The sequence below is a fragment of the Dasypus novemcinctus genome, chromosome 23, assembly GCF_030445035.2.
Source record: "Dasypus novemcinctus isolate mDasNov1 chromosome 23, mDasNov1.1.hap2, whole genome shotgun sequence".
Lineage (NCBI taxonomy): Eukaryota > Metazoa > Chordata > Mammalia > Cingulata > Dasypodidae > Dasypus > Dasypus novemcinctus.
In genome coordinates this window covers 11,807,135-11,826,310 of record NC_080695.1, presented here as the reverse complement: position 1 = coordinate 11,826,310, position 19,176 = coordinate 11,807,135, and the positions used below count along the sequence as shown (strand labels likewise).

At 41.0% G+C, this 19,176-nt stretch overlaps 2 protein-coding genes across 2 annotated transcripts in view; one reads left to right on the top strand and one right to left on the bottom strand.

Annotated features, from left to right (window-relative positions):
- LOC101420227 (zinc finger protein 12) overlaps positions 1–19,176 on the bottom strand; it is a 46,362-nt gene that overhangs the window by 25,936 nt on the left and 1,250 nt on the right. The window contains 1 exon segment of the mRNA XM_058285745.2: positions 18,930–18,990. Coding sequence (XP_058141728.2) covers positions 18,930–18,944 — 15 coding nt within the window. The 5' untranslated portion in view covers positions 18,945–18,990.
- Positions 1,514–14,102, top strand: LOC139437397 (ubiA prenyltransferase domain-containing protein 1-like). The gene has a single exon (XM_071211134.1). The coding sequence runs from the start codon at positions 3,404–3,406 to the stop codon at positions 3,821–3,823; it is 420 nt and encodes a 139-aa protein (XP_071067235.1). The 5' UTR covers positions 1,514–3,403; the 3' UTR covers positions 3,824–14,102.

The following is a 19,176-nucleotide window of genomic DNA, read 5'->3' as shown; positions in this document are numbered from 1 at the left end:
TACAAGCAAACAATAACCAAAAAAAGGCAGAAGTAGCTATATTAATATCAGACAAAATAGACTTTAAAGGTGAAACAATTGTGAAAGACAAAGAAGGATACTACATTTTAGTGAAAGGGAAAATCTGTCAAGAAGATCGAACAATCATAAATATTTATGCTCCTAACAAGGGTGCCTCTAAATATGTGAAGCAAACGCTGGAAAAACTAAGTGAAACAATAGATGCATCTACAATTATAGTGGGGGACTTTAACACACCACTATCTACCTTGGACAGAACATCTCAAAAGAGAATCACTACAGAAACAAAACACTTGAACAGTATATTAGAGGACCTGGATCTAACAGACATATATAGATCATTACACCCAAACACAGCAGGATATACATTTGTCTCAAGCGCACATGGATCATTCTCCAAGATAGACCATAGGCTAGGCCACAAAGAAAAGCTTAATGAATTCAGAAAGATTGAAATCATACCAAACAATATCTCTGACCACAGTGGAGTCAAGCTGGAAATTTGCAAGGGACAGAGGCCCAGGTTTCACACCACAATTTGGAAATTAAACAGCACAATCTTAGAAAAACAGTGGGTCAAAGAGGAAATCACAAAAGAAATCAATGACTACCTTGAAACAAATGATAATGATAACACAACATACCAAAATTTATGGGATGCAGCAAAAGCAGTACTGAGAGGGAAATTTATAGCCATAAATTCATATATCAAAAAGAAAGAGCAAAAATTGAAGAACTACACATTTGAAGGAATTAGAAAAACAACAACAAAGTAACCCAACAGGAAGAAGCAGGAAGGAAATAACAAAGATAAGAGCAGAACTAAATGAAATAGAAAATAAGAAAGCACTTGAAAAGATAAAAAGACCAAGAGCTGGGTTTTTTGAGAAGATCAACAAAATTGACAAACCTTTAGCGAGACTAACAAAGAAAAAAACAGAGAAGATGCAAATACACAAAATAAGAAATGAGAAAGGCGATATCACCACTGACCCCACAGAAATAAAGACTATCATAAGAGGATACTTTGAAAAACTATATTCCAACAAAAATGACAATTTAGAGGAAATGGACAAATTCCTAGAAACAAATAAGCAACCCATATTGACGAAAGAAGAAATTGATGATCTTAACAAACCAATCACAAGCAGAGAGATAGAATCAGTCATTAAAAATCTCCCAACTAAGAAGAGCCCAGGGCCAGATGGCTTCACAGGTGAATTCTAAAAAACATTCCGGAAAGAACTAACACCAAACCTGCTGAAACTATTCAAAAAAATCGAAACAGAAGGAATACTGCCGAACTCCTTCTATGATGCCAACATTACCCTAGTACCAAAGCCAAACAAAGATACCACAAGAAAGGAAAATTACAGACCAATTTTTCTAATGAACCTAGACGCAAAAATACTTAACAAAATACTTGCTAATCGTATCTAACAACACATTAAACGAATTATACACCACAACCAAGTGGGATTTATTCCAGGTATGCAAGGATGGTTCAACATAAGAAAATCAATCAACGTAATACACCATATAAACAGATTGAAGGAAAAAAATCACATGATTATATCTATAGATGCAGAAAAAGCATTTGACAAAATACAGCACCCTTTCTTGATAAAAACACTCCAAAAGATTGCAATACAAGGAAATTTTTTGAACATGATAAAGAGTATATACGAAAAACCTAAAGCCAACATTGTTTACAATGGAGAAATCCTAAAATCCTTCCCTCTAAACTCAGGAACAAGACAAGGATGCCCATTGTCTCCGCTCTTATTTAACATTGTCTTAGAAGTACTTGCTCGAGCACTGAGGCAAGAACCAGATATAAAAGGCATTCAAATCGGAAAGGAAGAAGTCAAAATTTCACTATTTGCAGATGACATGATCCTATACATAGAAAACCCTGAGAGATCTATAACAAAGCTTCTAGAACTCATAAATGAGTTTAGTAAAGTCACAAGTTATAAGATCAATGCGCAAAAATCGGTAGCATTTCTGTACACCAATAATGAGCAAGATCAGGAGGAAATCAAGAAACAAATACCATTCACAATAGTAAATAAAAAAATCAAATACTTAGGAATAAATTTAACTAAAGAGGTAAAAAACTTATACACCGAGAACTATACAAGACTGTTCAAGGAAATCAAAGAAGACCTAAATAAATGGAAGAATATTCCTTGTTCATGGATAGGAAGACTGACTATTATTAAGATGTCTATCCTACCAAAACTGATCTACACATTCAATGCAATCCCAATAAAAATCAACACAGCCTTCTTTAAGGAAATAGAAAAACTAACTATGAAATTTATTTGGAAAGGAAAGAGACCCTGAATAGCCAAAGACATACTGAAAGAAAAACGAAATTGGAGGAATCACACTACCTGACTTCAAAACATACTACAAAGCTACAGTAGTGAAAACAGCATGGTATTGGCATAAGGAGAGACACACAGACCAATGGAATCGAATTGAAAGCTCAGATATAGAACCTCACATATATAGCCATATAGTATTTGATAAAGCCATCAAACCCTCTCAATTGGGAGAGAGTGGCCTAGTCAACAAATGGTGCTTGGAGAACTGGATAGCCATATGTAGAAGAATGAAAGAGGATTACCATCTCACACCTTATACAAAGATCAACTCAAGATGGATCAAAGACCTAAATATAAGAGCCAAGACCATAAAAACCTTGGGAAGCAGTGTAGGGAAACATCTACAGGACCTTGTAATAGGAAATGGATTCATGTATATCACACCAAAAGCACGAGCAGCAAAAGAACTAATAGATAAATGGGACTTCCTCAAAATTAAATCCTTCTGCACCTCAAAGGAGTTTGTCAAGAAAGTAAAAAGGGGCTTCTCGAGGCCCGCGCACAAGATGGCAGCCACGGTTGCTCGGATGGGGCAGCCGCAGCTCGGCCTTGGGTTCTAGTTCGGGGCTAGGGGCTGGAGATAGGCTTTGCCAGGAGACAGGCTTTGCCGCAGGTAGTCGAGCGGCGCCGCCAGGCCTCGTGGGTGGAAGGCCGGGTCGCCGTTGCCCCCGGTTCCAGTCGCTTCCCCAGCCCCCGCCCCAGGGCGGAACCGAAGGAAGGGCATTGATCACAAAAAAAGTGATGACAGGACCTTGGTGGACCGAATCTTGGAGCCCCAGGATGTTGTCTGGTTTGGAGTCTTCCTCTACACCTTGGGCTGCGTATGTGCCGCTTGCCTCTATTGCCTATCCCCTCTAAAACTAGAGCACTTAGCGCTCATCTACTTTGGAGGCTTGTCCGGCTCCTTTCTCTACACAGGAGGAATTGGCTTCAAGTACGTGGCTCTGGGAGACCTTGTCATCCTCATCACCTTTGGCCCTCTGGCTGTGATGTTTGCCTACGCCGTCCAGGTGGGCTCTCTGGCGGTCTTCCCACTCGTCTATGCCATCCCCCTGGCCCTAAGCACCGAGGCCATCCTCCATTCCAACAACACCAGGGACATGGAGTCCGACCGGGAGGCCGGCATCGTCACGCTCGCCATCCTCATCGGCCCCACCCTCTCCTACGTGCTCTATACCACGCTGCTCTTCCTGCCCTACCTGATCTTCAGCATCCTGGCCACACGCTGCACCATCAGCCTGGCCCTCCCCCTGCTCACCATTCCCATGGCCTTTTCCCTAGAGAGGCAGTTCCGAAGCCAGACTTTCAACAAACTGCCCCAGAGGACTGCCAAGCTCAACCTCCTACTGGGACTTTTCTACGTCTTTGGCATCATCCTGGTGCCAGCAGGCAGTCTGCCCAAGCTTTAAGGGGACCAATAGCTCTTCCACAATATCCTCTGCTTCTTAGAAGGTGCTGAAGTCAGAGTACCAAGAAGGGATGTGATTTGGCAGTGAACTTCCTGGGGATAGGTTGTGAACCCCCATCATTTTGTTATTCTGATCCTAAAGATGTCTGCTGAGTTTTTCCATTTTATGGGAAGTCTCACAACCACCGTATATTGGAAGAAGGTAAATTGGATGCACAGTTCGTGTTTCATTTATAATTTCCACTAGAGGGTGTTGTCAGGTCATTCTAAAATCGGCAGAGATTTTTTTCCTCCTTGTTTCATGCAAAATGCCCTAAGACTTGGTGAAGGAGCTGCCCTGATGGTTTCCTATCCAGAAAGAGCCATAATCACGAAGCCAGGTGTCCTTCTGTTCTCTCGGTCTTGTAGGAGCTGGTAAAGGCTCGTGCAGGCAGTGCCCTAGTAACACAAGGAGCCCATCGCTCACTCTCAGCACTCGGCTCCTAAAATTACGTGTTGCTTGAGAGAGAGAGAGTCCCTCATTGATTGCCTGGAGTAGTTCCCAGCTTTATGCCTAAATTGTGATTCAGGAGCTTTTGTCCTTCCCCTCTCCTCTCATGTATTGCCACAGTTGAGGAAAAGTGTCAGAGCACCCTGCAGCCAAACAATCAAGCCAGGGGCTGGGAGGAAAAACTGAAAAAACACACCCTGGAGGCAGCCAAGAAAATCAGTCTCTTTCAGATAGAAGTTGGTGGGGTGGCTGTTTTCCCTCTGTAGAAACCACTAGAATGATCGCAAGGACTCCCAGCCTTTCAGTAACTATTGGAACCCTGGAACTGTAGAAGCACTGGCATCTACGTGCTTTAAAGCCCACAGAGCTTTTTTCCTTCCCAATGCCTCTCTTAATGAATGTTCCTCTGCTTCCACCCTCCCTTTTGTCAGGTCCCTGTCTGTGTGGCCCCCCTGCATGGAGCCTGGCTACTTGGGCTAAGTCAGGGGCGGTCAGACTCCTTGAGCCCCCTTCAGCCCAAATGCAGGCCTAGCTGTGAAGGAGCTTTGTCTTCATCCTTGAAGGCAGATGTACAGTATTGACTCTTCCTCTTCCAGAGGCTTCCGTTGCCTTGTGCAGAGAGACTGAGGGCTTCACTGAGGTTGTACTAAACCCGAGGGGCTCCAACATTGAGTGGAGCTGCTTCTCATTTCCTGGCCCATGAAGCATAATTTCTGAGCTAGAATCACTCTGTTATGTTTGGCCCACGCTGAACCAGACGGAGAGCATCATCGCTGTTCTTTCTGTGAGGATGATAGCCATTCTGATAGGTATTTCAAGGTACTGGCCTGAAGAAAATGATGTCAGAGCTAGTTCTTACTCCTTCAAATCAGGATGATTTGATTACGATTTGGCTGCTTGAGGTTTGGTCCGCTACTTGAGATTTTATTTTTGGAAATACCAGAAGTTCCTCTGAAGTTAAAGGCAGTTTGTATACTAGAGATCCCAAATCCTTGACAAGTGGTCAGTGCCTAGAAACAAGGGGAAGGAGGTGACACTTGTCTCTCCTGTCTTCCTGGCACAGTTCTGGTTTATGCCATGCTCGTGACGTTCTGGTGTCATTGGGCTTCCACCTGCAAAGACAAGCTCCACTGGCTCCTCCTCGAGCAGGGCTTACCCCTGCGGCTCGAGGACCGAGAGCTCCCTGCATCCACAGACCAGGCCCACCTTTTCCGCCAATGCACTCTGTTCTGGTGCAGATTTTAATGAATATTTATATATATACACATTTCCAAAAGGCCCAATTGGGTGCCAGGTTTTATACAGGTCACCATAATTTGTATTGCATCGCCTGATTCAGTGAAGGTTTTCTTTAGGCTTGTTAATAAAAAAATAAAGGAACAAAAATGTTAAAAAAAAAAAAAAAAAAAAAAGAAAGTAAAAAGGGAGCCAACACAATGGGAGAAAATATTTGGCAACCATATATCTGATAAGAAACTTATAACTTGCATATATAAAGAACTCCTATATCTTGAAAATAAAAAGATAAACAACCCATTTAAAAAATGGGAAAAAGATTTAAACAGACACTTCTCCAAAGAAGAAATACAAATGGCTAAAAAGCACATGAAAAAATGCTCCAAATCTCTAGCTATCAGGGAAATGCAAATCAAAACTACAATGAGATACCATCTTACTCCCATAAGATTGGCAGCTTTGAAAAAAACAGAAGAATACAAATGCTGGAGAGGATCTGAAGAAAGGGGAACACTCATCCACTGCTGGTGGGAATGCAGAAGGATCCAACCATTCTGGAGGACAGTTTGGAGGTTTCTCAAAAAACTAACCGTAGATTTGCCATATGACCCAGCAATACCACTGCTGGGTATATACCCATCAGAACTGAAAACAAGGACACAAACCGATATATGTACACCAATGTTCATCGCAGCATTGTTCACTATCGCCAAAAGCTGGAATCAACCCAAATGCCCATCAACAGATGAGTGGATCAATAAAATGTGGTATATACACACAATGGAATACTACTCGGCTGTAAGAACAAATACATTACAAACACACGTGATAACATGGATGAATCTTGAGAACCTTATGTTGAGTGAAGCAACCCAGGCATTTAAGGACAAATACTACATGAACTCAATGATATGAAATAAGAAAACTGCCTCAGAGAGCTAGAGACTGAACGATAGGCTTACAGGAAATCGGGGGGTGGAGGAAGGATGTGAGCCGAACTCTGCAGAGGTCGAATTTATGATGAGCTGGCGGTAAGTATGAACACAAAGAAGAGATAAAATGGGGGTAAGGGGTTGCCTTTGGGTGGGGCTTTGCGGGTTTGAGGGGGGCTGGGGATGGGCGGATGGGTAATATTGCCCAAAAGTGGGGGGAGGGAGGGGTAGCATACGAACATAGGTGTCAGGTGTTGGTCGAGAGTAAAATGCTGAGAAAATAGTATCAAAATATAATTAAGAGGGTTGCCTGTTTAGGATGCTCGGAGGGGAAGGTCGGATGCGAGACGGGCTCCTGGGGAATGTGTGAATGCTCATTTTGCCAGAGTGGGTGGTACCATTGGGTAGAGACCCAAGTAATAAGAGTGGGGGTGGACCCACATCCTGGGGAGGACTAATGCCATCAGATAGAGGGAACTGTATCTCTTGAGAGAAAGGGTGGCTCCAAGGGCATTGGGGTAGTTGAGCAAGTTAGGCCCTGAACACTGTTGCAAGCATCTCTGGACGGGGCTCCTCGGGAAATGGAGGTTGGCTGTCGCTGTGGGCACCAAGGGGATGGGAAAATGGATGTTAAATGTGTGGAACCAAAGTAAATGTGGGGTAAGGGAGGAGTTTCATGAGAGTACACAAGGATGGATATAAAACATGTACTATTACACCATAAACATATAGGGGACGACAAACTAATAAAGTAAACCACAAATGTAAAACACAGGATAACTAAAAATTTAGAAAACTGTATATCCTAAAGTATGGAACACAATGTAAGCACGGATGTCACCTTGTTTGAAAGCTATTGTCTCAGAGTCTGTACATCACTTTAAGTAACTATGATATGAATAAGTTATAAGAATATCTCTGTGGAAGGGAAAAGGTTTAATGGTAGATGTGGGGGAGTACTGTATATTGTATATATGAATTACTGTGGACTAGGGCTCTTGTGAAGAGAAGTTCAATAATTAGGGAAAAAAAAAAAGAAAAAGAAAAAGATAGGATGTAGAATTTTTCCAAGTCAACACGTATTCAATATCTAACCTTTAAACCCATCGCTATACGCCATTTTACTAGTAAGGGAACCTGACATTATATTGGGCTTCAATTTTCAGGAAGTTTTGGATCACAGAGTGGTTCAACAATGGCAGCGGAGGAATACTGGTATAGGATACTATCGACAGGTGATATATAGCTGACAGGGAGCTGTACAGGGCATATGTCCACGGTGCATGGTAATGTTTGGATATACTCATAGTGGCAACAATTAAAAACTACAGCTGGGGGGGTACTGAGTTCCCGGCCAGAGGTTCTCTGTCGTGGTCCCTAGGGGAACAGCGGCAATCCCCCAGGTGCAACGGTAAGGACCAGGAAGGAATGAGGGTCCAACAGGGAGAGCATGATACTAATGACTATGCTTGTGAGCCTATATGCCTGAAATAAGAACAAGGCCTAGAGCAGCACTGTGCCTGGGAATTTCCTCCTGACAGCCTTCATGTTACTCAAATGTGGCCAGTCTCGAAGCCAAACTCAGCATGTAGATGCAGTGCATTCCCCCCAGTGTGGGACATGACACCCGGGGATAAGCCTTCCTGGCACCGAGGGATCACTACCAAATACCAGCTGAAGATGGAACGAGAAAATGACCTTGAATTAAAGATTCAATGCGGATCAGCAGAATATTCCTGTCTACATATAATAACATGACCTTAAAATGCTGTTTGACCTAATGTAAGGGGGAAATGGAAAGCAGAAATGAGTTTATATAGCTACGAGTCTCTAAAAAAAGAGTCTGGAGGCTGTCAGAAGGATTGCCCCTGTGCACAGCTGAGCAGAGTCTGGGAGACAGATGGAGTGGATGCAATCCCCAGGTGCTGGTTCCTTTGAGGGCTAAAGAGACCCACGGGTTCTATGGTCATGGCAGACGGGGTTCACTGCCATGTCAGATGGCCCTTCTTTGGAGCTGGTGTTTCTGCGTGATGGAACTGGACTCAGATGGGATCTCTTTTCATAAGACTTTCATCCTACTTTACTGAAATTGTAGTTGGTGTTGGGGTTTAAGATATATTTAGGGGATTTGAATCTCTGGACTGACAATAGGATAGCCAGGCCCTGAGCCCCAACAGACTTCAGCTCCTACAATCTGATTTATTGGACTCACCTCACTCAGCTAAGATGGAGTTGAAGAAGGACAACCACCACACCATGGAGCCTAGAGTGCCTACAAGTGAAAGCAGGAGGATTGCATCCAGTATCCATGTGGAATCTGAGCCTCCTCCTGACATAGAGGTGCAACAGACACAACCAATCCAAGGCCCACAGAGAAAAGGTGGCATTGGAATGGGAAATGTGGACATGGTGGCTGATGGATATGGGGAATGGCAGGAAGAGATGAGATGTGGAGGCGCCTTTGGGACTTGGAGTTGCCCTAGATGGTGCTTCAGGGGCAATCACCGGACATTGTAAATCCTCCCAGGGACCACTGGATGGAATGTGGGAGAGTATGTGCCATGATGTGGACCATTGACCATGAGGTGCAGAGATGCCCAGAGATGTACTTACCAAATGCAATGGATGTATCATGATGAAGGGAGTGAGTGTTGCTGGGGGGGGAGTGGTGGGGTGGGGGTGGTGGGGTTGAATGGGACCTCATATAATTTTTTTTAATGTATTATTTTTTACAAAATCAATAAAAAATTTTTAAAAAAAGTCTAATTTTAACGCACAAATGAATGTGTTCGTCAACTTTCTAGTTTTGCATTTGTAATTTCACAAAATGTGCAATTTATGGGTTGTTGTTTTTTTAATTGCTTATAACTTTGCTATGGGGGAAAAACTACAATAAGAAAAAACTAGTTTTTGTTATATTTGCAGTACACCGAAAATGCTTGTAATGTTGCTGCTTGAAAAGAGCATAATCATGACAAGTGTTCCATTGTGGTTTTTTTGGTGATGGGCTTAAGTAGCTTGCCCAATTCACACACCCATAGAGGAAGGAGAAAATTGCATTGCTTGTCCCCATTTTTTTTGTTTTTTTGTTTTGTTTTAAGGCTGCTTACAAGAATTTTAAATTTTGACTAAGGGTTTCAGAAAACTTGAATAACAAAATTAAGACAATCAGATTTTAGGTTAATTTTACAAGACAAGGTAACAATCCATGGCATCTATGTCTTAAAAGACCGATTAGGTACAGGTAATATTCAGAAGGCTCCTGTAATAGTAGAACTGGATTGCATATTTTCACCCAAAATACTGGAGGTGAGACTAGTAATTCTTTTGGAAAGCATCTCAACTGACCACTTCAACAGCGCTAGCTTTATGATGCAGATAATGCCTGCTCTTCCTCGTGAGTGCTTAGAAAGGACAGTAGTTTCAAAGTTAAGCCCTGGAATTCCATTAGTAAATATGAAGAGAAAGAGATCCCTAAGGGGATGTTAACATGAAAGAGACCCCAGAGGATTTTAACTGATGGGCTCTAGTACATTAGGTCAGGCATATCAGAACACATGCTTCACTAGAAGCTAAACAACAAACAGCTAGAGCTGTTTTGAGACAAGACTGAAATCTAAGAATCCTCTTCCTGCACATTAGGAAACAGCACTACATTCTCAGACTCATGAAGAGAGTTAAGTTAGTACAATACCTATATGGCCCAAACAAGGAAAACAACTGGCACAGTAATCCAGTCAGTGGAAAAATATAAATTCTCTGAAAGTGAAAGAGAATCATAAAACAAATTCCTTCCATGTCACCACCACCGATGTTACATGGCTGACTGAGGAGGGAGCTCCTAAAGTAGGAATCCTACCCCTGCAAACATCAAGAAAAGTATATGAAGCAAAGAAATAATGGAGCAGCATTTTCAAGAAACTAAGGAAAGGAAGTGAGAAGCAAGGATTTTATATCCATTCAAGATGTTCTTCAAGAACTGAGGGTACAGAAAAAATTGTTGTTTTTTAAATGGAAGAACTCAGGCAATATTGAACTTTGAAAAACTCTGCCTGTGGAATGTACTAGTACAGACATTGGGAAACTTCCTGTAAAGGACAAGATAGTAAATATCTTTGGCTTTGCAGGTCATAAGATCTCTGCTGCAACTACTTAACTCTGCTGAAAACAGATAATATGTAAATGAATGGGCATGGCTATGTTACAATAAAATTTTATTTATAAAAATTGTTTGCTGACCCCTGTACTAGAGGATGAACTTCATCCAACCAAGAGAAAACTGGGGAAATTTAAGCAAAATGAGGGATGGAAAATACTTAATATTGAACTGTAGACTTAAGACAAAAACAAGGATGGAAGAATAGTATATAAACATTACATAGGGAAGTGGATTTGGCCCAATGGACAGGGTGTCTGCCTACCACATGGGAGGTCCAGGGTTCAAACCCAGGGCCTCCTGACCTGTGTGATGAGCTGGCCCACGTGCAGCGCTGATGCGCACAAAGAATGCTGTGCCATGCAGGGGTGTCCCTTGCATAGGGGAGCCCCCCACACAAGGAGAGCGCCCCATAAGGAGAGCCGCCCCACGCGAAAAAAGCACAGCCCGCCCAGGAGTGGGGTCACACACAGAGCTGATGCAGCAAGATGACGCAACAAAAAAAGAGACACAGATTCCCAGTGCCATTGACAAGAATGCAAGCGGACACAGAACACACAGCGAATGGACACAGAGAGCAGACAATAGGGGAAAGGGGAAGGGGAGAGAAATAAATTTTAAAAAGTTGGGGGAAAAAAAAAAGAGGCAGAGTGGATTAAGATCACTTGTTACATAAATGATAACTGGGACTCAACGGATTCCTTTTGAAACTGAAACATCCAGAGAGTAAAAGTGCAAACAAGGGATTATATAGGACACTATAAAAGAGGGTGGGGAAGTAGGGTGTCCACCTACCACATGGGAGGTCCAAGGATCAAACTCAGAGCCTCCTGACCCATGTGATGAGCTGGCCCACGCATAGTGCTGATGTGTGCAAGGAGTGCTGTGCCATGCAGGGCTGTTCCCCACATAGGGGAGCCCCACCCACAAGGAGTACGCCCTGTAAGGAGAGCTTCCCAGTGCAAAAAAAAAGTGTAGCCTGCCCAGGAATGGCACTGCACACAAGGAGAGCTGACACAGCAAGATGACGCAACAAAATGAGACACAGATTCCGGGTGCCACTGACAAGAATACAAACAGACACAGAAGAACACACAGCGAATGGACACAGAGAGCAGACAACTGGGGGGGGGGCGGCGGGGAATGGGAGAAAAATAAAAAAAAAAAAAAGAGGGCGGAGAAAGGTAGGTTGGAGTTGAGTAATGGATAATTACAAAGGTAAACACTTAGGCCAAAATCACAAAGCTTTCTAAACACTAGACCAACAAATAACAAAAAAGCCAAGATAAACCATGTAGAAAAAGAAAGCAAACATTATGTTTACCCACAGTAATTATAAGGTAAAATGTTAAGATAGAGTTAAACTATACAGCTGTTTAAAAAGAAAAAACAACAACAAAGGTCTCTGTACTAATTGAGGTGTATGATTTTCTAGGATATATTGTTAGTTAAGAAGCAAAGTACAAGAATACACAGGGGGGCAGTATGAAGGGGATAACATTTCTCTGAGCTCAACATTCTGTACAGTTATGACTTTTGGAATTATTAAATTCTACATATATAAAAAATAAGACCAATTCGATAAGAATGAGGGGTCAGAGAGACTCTGAAATGGATTATCGTCAGAAATAAATAAACTGAAGTGTATTTCAACTGAATAACCACCACACTAAAAGGGAAAAAAAGAAGAACTTAAACTTCAATGATTTACCATCAATCTAAAGCTGGGGTTCTTAACCAGAGGTCCACAAACCCCAAAGGGATCTATGAGCTTGAATTGAAAAAAATCAATTTATTAACTTTGTTTTCTCTGACCTCTCACTGGAATCTGTAATTTTCTTCACTTACGAATGTACGGAATAAATAAATTACAGCAGTATTCATTTCACTTGACTGGAAAAGGGGTTGTAAACAAAAAAGTTTAGGAACCCCTGATCTAAAGAGCATACATAAAAACATTTTAAAAACAAAACCCATTGCAAAACTTACTTGGTTATTTTTTTAAAGACCATATATGAAAAAAATACATATAGGGATTCTTATCAGAATGTATAAAGAATTCCTACCAGTTATTAAAAGACAGACAATTGGAAAATGGGCAAAATACTTAAACAGGAACTTCATAAAAGATGATATCTAAATGGTCAATAACCACAAAAAGCTCAAGTTCATTAGGCATCAGGGAACTATAAAGTAAAACCACATCACCGACACACTTGGCAGAATAGCTTACAGCAAAAAGGCAGACAGCACTAAGTGTTGGTGAGGATGTGAAACAACTGCCACGCTTAATCCCTACTTTGGAAAAATACAACAGCTGACATATGCAAACTCAAAGGACCAGCAATCCTGCCTTAGGAGACACCCAGCAGAAACCCATGAATAGGCACACCAAAACTTGGACAGGAATGTTCATAGCAGCCCAATCACAAAAAGAAACAAAATCACTCAAATGTCTATCAACAGTACAACAGATAAAGTGTGTTCTAGTCATGTAATAGAATAGTAAGCTGCAATGAAAATAAATAAAATATTGCTTCACACAACATGAAAAGACTCTCACAATGTTGAATACAAGAAGCCAGGCATAAGAAGACAACAGGCAAAGGCAATCTTTGGTGTTCAAAGTCAGGAGAGGGGCTTCCTCTGGAAGGCATGACTGGAAGGGGTGGCAAGGCCGCTGCTGGCGTACTGGGAACATTCTATCTCTTAATCAGGGTGCTGGTTTCTTGGGCGTTTAACTTTATGAAAATTTGAGCTGTATATACTTATGATTTGTACACTTTCAAAAATAGAAACATTTTTAAAAGAACACATGAAAATAGTAAAAATTGGAAATTTCTTCAGAGCTGTTTACATGGGGTGTTCCACCTGAAAGTTCATCTAGCTACATACTTTTCACATTCTGAAGTACATTATGCACTTGAAAAAAAGCTTAAAAAAATAAATTGTTAAGTAAATACATTTTTAGCAGTTGCTAATTCTTGGAAGAGGGAATATAGTTGGTCCTAATATTATTCTTTAAATATTGTGTTTTTTAATTTTTAATTTGATGAAATGTGATAGAAAATGAAATATGAATGAAATGAAAACATTAAGGAATTATCTGGTTAAACTGGGAAATAAAGTAAAAAGACAAATCAATTGTGTGAGAAATGCTTAGTACTATGACTGAAACTGAAAAATTTTATTAACGTTTAAGAGTACTCACAAATGACTAAGAACAAAATGCTACCAAATACCTTGAGAGAAAGACTGGCAGTGGAGGGGAAGTTACTGCTTAGTGGACGCAGTCTGTTTGAGGTGATGAAAAAGGCTGGATAATGGTTGTTGGTGACGGTAGCAAAATATTGTGAATGTCATTAATGCCACTGAATTGTATCCTGGAAAGTGGCTAAAATGTGAAAAGTTTGTGTTATATATATATGTTACCACAATAAGGTAAAAAAAAAAAAAAAAAAGATAAGCAAGTGGACATGAGTATGTTCTTCACATAAAAACAGGAATGGCTCCTCAGTATGTGAAAAATACTCTATCTTGCTCATGATTAAGAAAAAAAGCACGTCTGCCAACATACTGTGAGGCCTGGGATGGGCCAGAATACCTGAAATAAGTCAGATTTCTTTTCCGTGGGCACCTCAGCTAGAACCCAAATCGCCTTGACTCTCCTCACCCCACTATTCCTCCTTCCACTGCATGCCTTTCACATTATCAGCCTCTACTTATGACAGCTTTTTATCAGATGACTCATTTCCAATTAAATGCAAATTCTCCACAGGAGAGCAACAAAAGAGATAATGACAACTAAATACAATACATGATCCTGGACTAGATAGGCCTAATAATGGACCGAAAACACCCAAAAGGACATTATTGGGATAGATGAAAAAATTTGGAATGAAGACTTTACATCAATGTCTAATTTCTTGAACTTGAAAACTGTACTTAAGTTGGATACATAAGTGAATATCCTTATTCTTAGGAATATGGAAGTATTATATAGTCAAGGAGCATGATGTGTGCAACCTACCCTCAAATGTTTAGAAAATAAACAGATGGATAGATTGATAGATATAGGTGGACAGTTAAAATGACAGGGCAAATGTGGAATTGTTGTAATTGGTGGATCTGGGTATACAGTAAGGGTATGTCAAGTTTGAAAGTACTTCAAAATACAAAAAAAAAAAAAAGAGCTATCAAGACACAAAAAGGAAAGGAAGAACCTTAAATAAATATTGCTGAGTGAAAGAAGCCAGTATGAAAGGCTACAGACTGTGATTCCAATGAGATGACATTCTGGAAAAAGCAAAACTCCAAAGACAGTAAAAAGACAAGCCAAGGGGAGGAGAAGGGGGGAAGGATGAATAGGGGAGCTTAGGACAGTTTTAGGGCAGTGAAATTATTCTGTATGCACTGTAATGCTGGATTCATGACAATATGAAAAAACCCTCAGAATTGCACAACACAGACTGCCCCCTGGTGTAAACTATGGACTTTAGTTATAATATATCAATGTTGATTCATCAGTTGTAACATCCTGCAATTGTAACACTAATGCAGGATGTTAACAGCAAAACCTGGGGGGGGGGGGGGGGAGTATTAGGGAACTGTGTACTTTCTCCACAATTTATCTGTAAACTTAAAACTGCTCTAAAAAATAGTATATTTTTAAAAATTCTCCACATCACAAAACCAAAATTCAGGATGGCTTTTGAGGCTCTTCCATTTGTCTCAGTATTTTTATTTATCACCATTTATCACGATTCATATCTCTCACTGCTCTGTAACTATTAGCTCAAATTCTAAGGAAGAAAAAATTCTTGTTGGGCACTTCAGGAGCCTTATTCTCGAGTGTCTTTACCAACCTCTGCAACTACTCAAATACTAATCATTTCAGGGCTGTCACATACATCTCAGCCAAGTATCTTCAGTCCCCCCAAACTACACCTTTCCCTTCACTGACTGACTCAGCCACAACACATTCACAATAAATTTAAAATCAGACTTTTGCTTCATCAAAGTTTCCCACGTAATGACAAGAAGGAGTCTCATTATCTTCCATAATTACTTGTATGAATTAACTCCTCCAAAGAAGCTATAAGCTACTTGAGAGAAAGAAGTGCCTCTTAAACTCATGGGTAAAACCTGAAGATAAATGATGTTAATGACTAAAAATAAGAGACAAAATATCAGATGATGCAAAGGGCCAGGCAAGTAGGAAGCTTCCTCAGGGGAATATTTCAATCACCACAACAAAGTCTCTACAACTGATACTCAATTCACTTTGAGCTGAGAAGCACCAATTACATAAGCTCCAAAAAAAAGTAAATTTGTATGTGTTTTAAGAAATGAGAAAACACCTGTCCTCCTAGCTGATTGAGCAGTGTGTGCTGATGGTCAGAATGGAGCTGGTCCCCAAATTCTGCCTTCCCCTCAAACCCCACCCTCACGCTCCCTCTTAACTAATGAGCTGGACTATTTCCCTGAGAAGAGATCAGAAGAGAATGCTACATGCCCTGCCTTATCTCCAGACACCCACAAGTACACCTTCTGTCCCTGTGCTGTCGTCCCTCTCACCTGTCCCTCTCACCTGTTCAAGGACCCATCTTGAGCAATTCTCCCTCTCTCACACCCACCAGGTACTTTTCATTCTCTACTGGATCATTCCCATGGTTATTTCTCCTGTTAAAATCAAACAGTAAGGGAAGTGGATGTGGCTCAATTGATGGGGTTCCTGTCTACCATTTGGGAGGCCCTGGGTTCACTTCCCAGGGCCTCCTTGTGAAGGCAAGCTGGCCCACGCCTGCAGAGAGCTGGCACAGCAAGATGATACAACAAAGGGAGACAAGCAGACTCAGAAGAATGCGTAGTGAAAGGACACAGAAGGCAGACAGCAAGCAAGCGGCAAAGGGGGGGGGGATAAAAAATCTTAAAAAAAAAAAAAACAGTAAAAAACAAAAAAACTTTACAAGGAGGTTTCAGAGATATGTACTTTGAAAATTAAAAACAAAACTAGTAAAGCAAAGGATCCTCTCTTGACCTCAGCTCCCATTCCAGTTACTGTCCAATTTCTCTTTTCCCACTTAGGGTAAAACTTCTCAAAAAACTGAAGAATAGGCCAAATCTGATTCTTCTACCACTCTCTCTTAAAACTCTTTACCCTATAAATCCACCTAAGCAAATCATTCAGAGATTGAGTTCCAGCCTCAATGGTTTATTCTCAATCCTCATTTTACTTGCCTTTTTGCAGCATGTGGCACTACTGGCCACCCTCTCCTTGCACCTTTTCATTCCCTCAGCTTATGAAACTTTGCTCACTTGCTTCTCTCTTACTTACTGGCAGCCCCTTCTCAGTTCTTTCTCTACCAGACTCCTCTTCTGGGAGAGGATCAGGGCCCATTCCCTTGCCTACCTCATCAATGTGGCTTTCAAAACATGGATGAGCTCTTGACTCCCAGCCCAGATTCATCCCCTGAATCCCAGACATATGCATCTGCCTTCCTCAGAGCTCTGCAGGCAAGATATATGGAAAGCTCAAATTTTAAAATGTCTAAAATCTAATTTTTCCTATTCTCAAATTTGCTTTCCCCACAATCTTCCCCATCTCATTTTAATGGCATCTCATTTTTCTAGTCATTCAGGAAGCCTCTCAAATGCTTTATACATAGAGGCAACACACTCTGATTAACATTTTAGAAAAATTACTTGATATGGAAAATACATTTGGCCTAATAGAGAGAGGAAGAAGCAGTGTAGAAAAGAAGTTTCTGCAACAGTCCAGGGGTGATTAAAAATGAGAAGCTACTGGAGATTGGATATAGCTCAAGTGATTGAGCACCTGCTTCTCCTGCATGAAGTCTCAGGTACAATTCCTGGGACCGCCTTAAAAAAAAAACCATCAATAAAAAATCAAACTCTCATTGGGAAGTGGATGTAGCTCAGTGGTTGATTGCCTGCTTCCCATGTATAAGGTCCGGGGTTCAATCCCTGGTACCTCCTAAAAAAAAAAAGAGAGAGAAGCTATTTTAAAGGACTTACAAATGGGGTGAAGGAGAGCAGATTAAAACCATTTAGAACATTAATACTCTTGATTAATCAAATGTGGTAACATGATAGAGAAGGAATTTAGAATGAATCCCATTTTTCTGGGTAGGGAGACAGGCTGGATGATGAAAGAATGAAATGATGGGACAAGAGAAGAGCGCACAGGTGGAAGTGCAAATAATTTCTACTTTGGATCTATTAACTTGGATCTATTTAATGTCCTTTGGACATTATCCACAGAGATGCTGAGCAGGTGGCAGGGCAGAAGCATCCAATTCACCTGACTTAACACAGAGCTGGTGGTTAAAAGCATAGTGAGTGAGCAGACAGTTGTTAAGAGTAGTGAGCCAAAGATGAAAGCACAACATAGGAAGAATGCAGAAGAAGCAATCAAATTCAGGAAGACAGCTAGGAGGGACATTACAGAAACTGACAAAGGAGACCGTGCAGAAGGAAAAGGTAGCAGAATGGCCTAAGGCAATAGAAAACATCCACTGGGTTTGTAGTCTGTACATTTAATCTCTGGTGACCTTTATGAGAACAAAGTCAGGGCAGTGGCAGGGAGAGTATAACACTGTGTATTACAGGATAAAATGTGAATGGAAATAAGGAAACCTTTGCCAGAGAGAGCAATACAAATAGACTAACCAAGAGCAGTATTTATGAAGACATATTTGAAAGGCCATTGCTCCAGACAATGCAAATTTTATTCCTGAATCTAGTAGTAAAAATGTATCTTTGGCACTACAATGTTTTAGTCACCAGGAAAATTATACACACCAAGTCCTCCTTGGACAGTATGCCTCTGCTCACATGAAGACCAAGGGTAAAGAATGAATGGCAATGGTTCAAGAGCTGTTATTTAGGGAAACCATTCACAAGTACATCAAGATAGGCAAAGAAAATTATTCCAAATCTTGGAAAATCTTTCAAACCCACAAGAAAACAAAACTGTTTCTGCTTGTGGTCAATGTAAGTCAAGTAATGGAAGGTATTTGCCACTTTTAGCAATGAATGTCAAGCGCATGAGACATATTTGTAGCTAGACTTTCAAAGCTCTGAAGGATCATACTACCTACTCAGGTGAATACGGGGGAAAAAAAAAACACTCGGTGCTGATCTGCCACAATGTTTTGTTTGACCATGTCTTCCGTTTGTACTTTCTCACTGTAAAGTTTGAACTCTTATACACTTCCTAAAACATACTGTAAAACAAAGTAAGATTAAGTACATGAACAGAAAAACTCACCAGGGATTTATTCATTTTCTGCTGCTCTTGGAAAAATACAGGACTGTGAAGTAAGGCAGACCTGGGGAAGGAAAACACAGTAATGAAATTATGAGTGATGTGGCCTGCTAATGCAGCAATCTTCTGCATAGGAACTTGTCCAGAAAATACTGTGAAAAACACCATATGGGAGAAATGTCCCTTTGAATGCTCAGAAGGTACTAGAAAAATGAGGAGGACACATCCACCTGTATGTTTGTAACTCCCA

Excerpts from the sequence above, each read along its gene's own strand:
- LOC139437397 (XM_071211134.1), top strand. The coding sequence starts at position 3,404 with ATGTTTGCCTACGCCGTCCAGGTGGGCTCTCTGGCGGTCTTCCCACTC.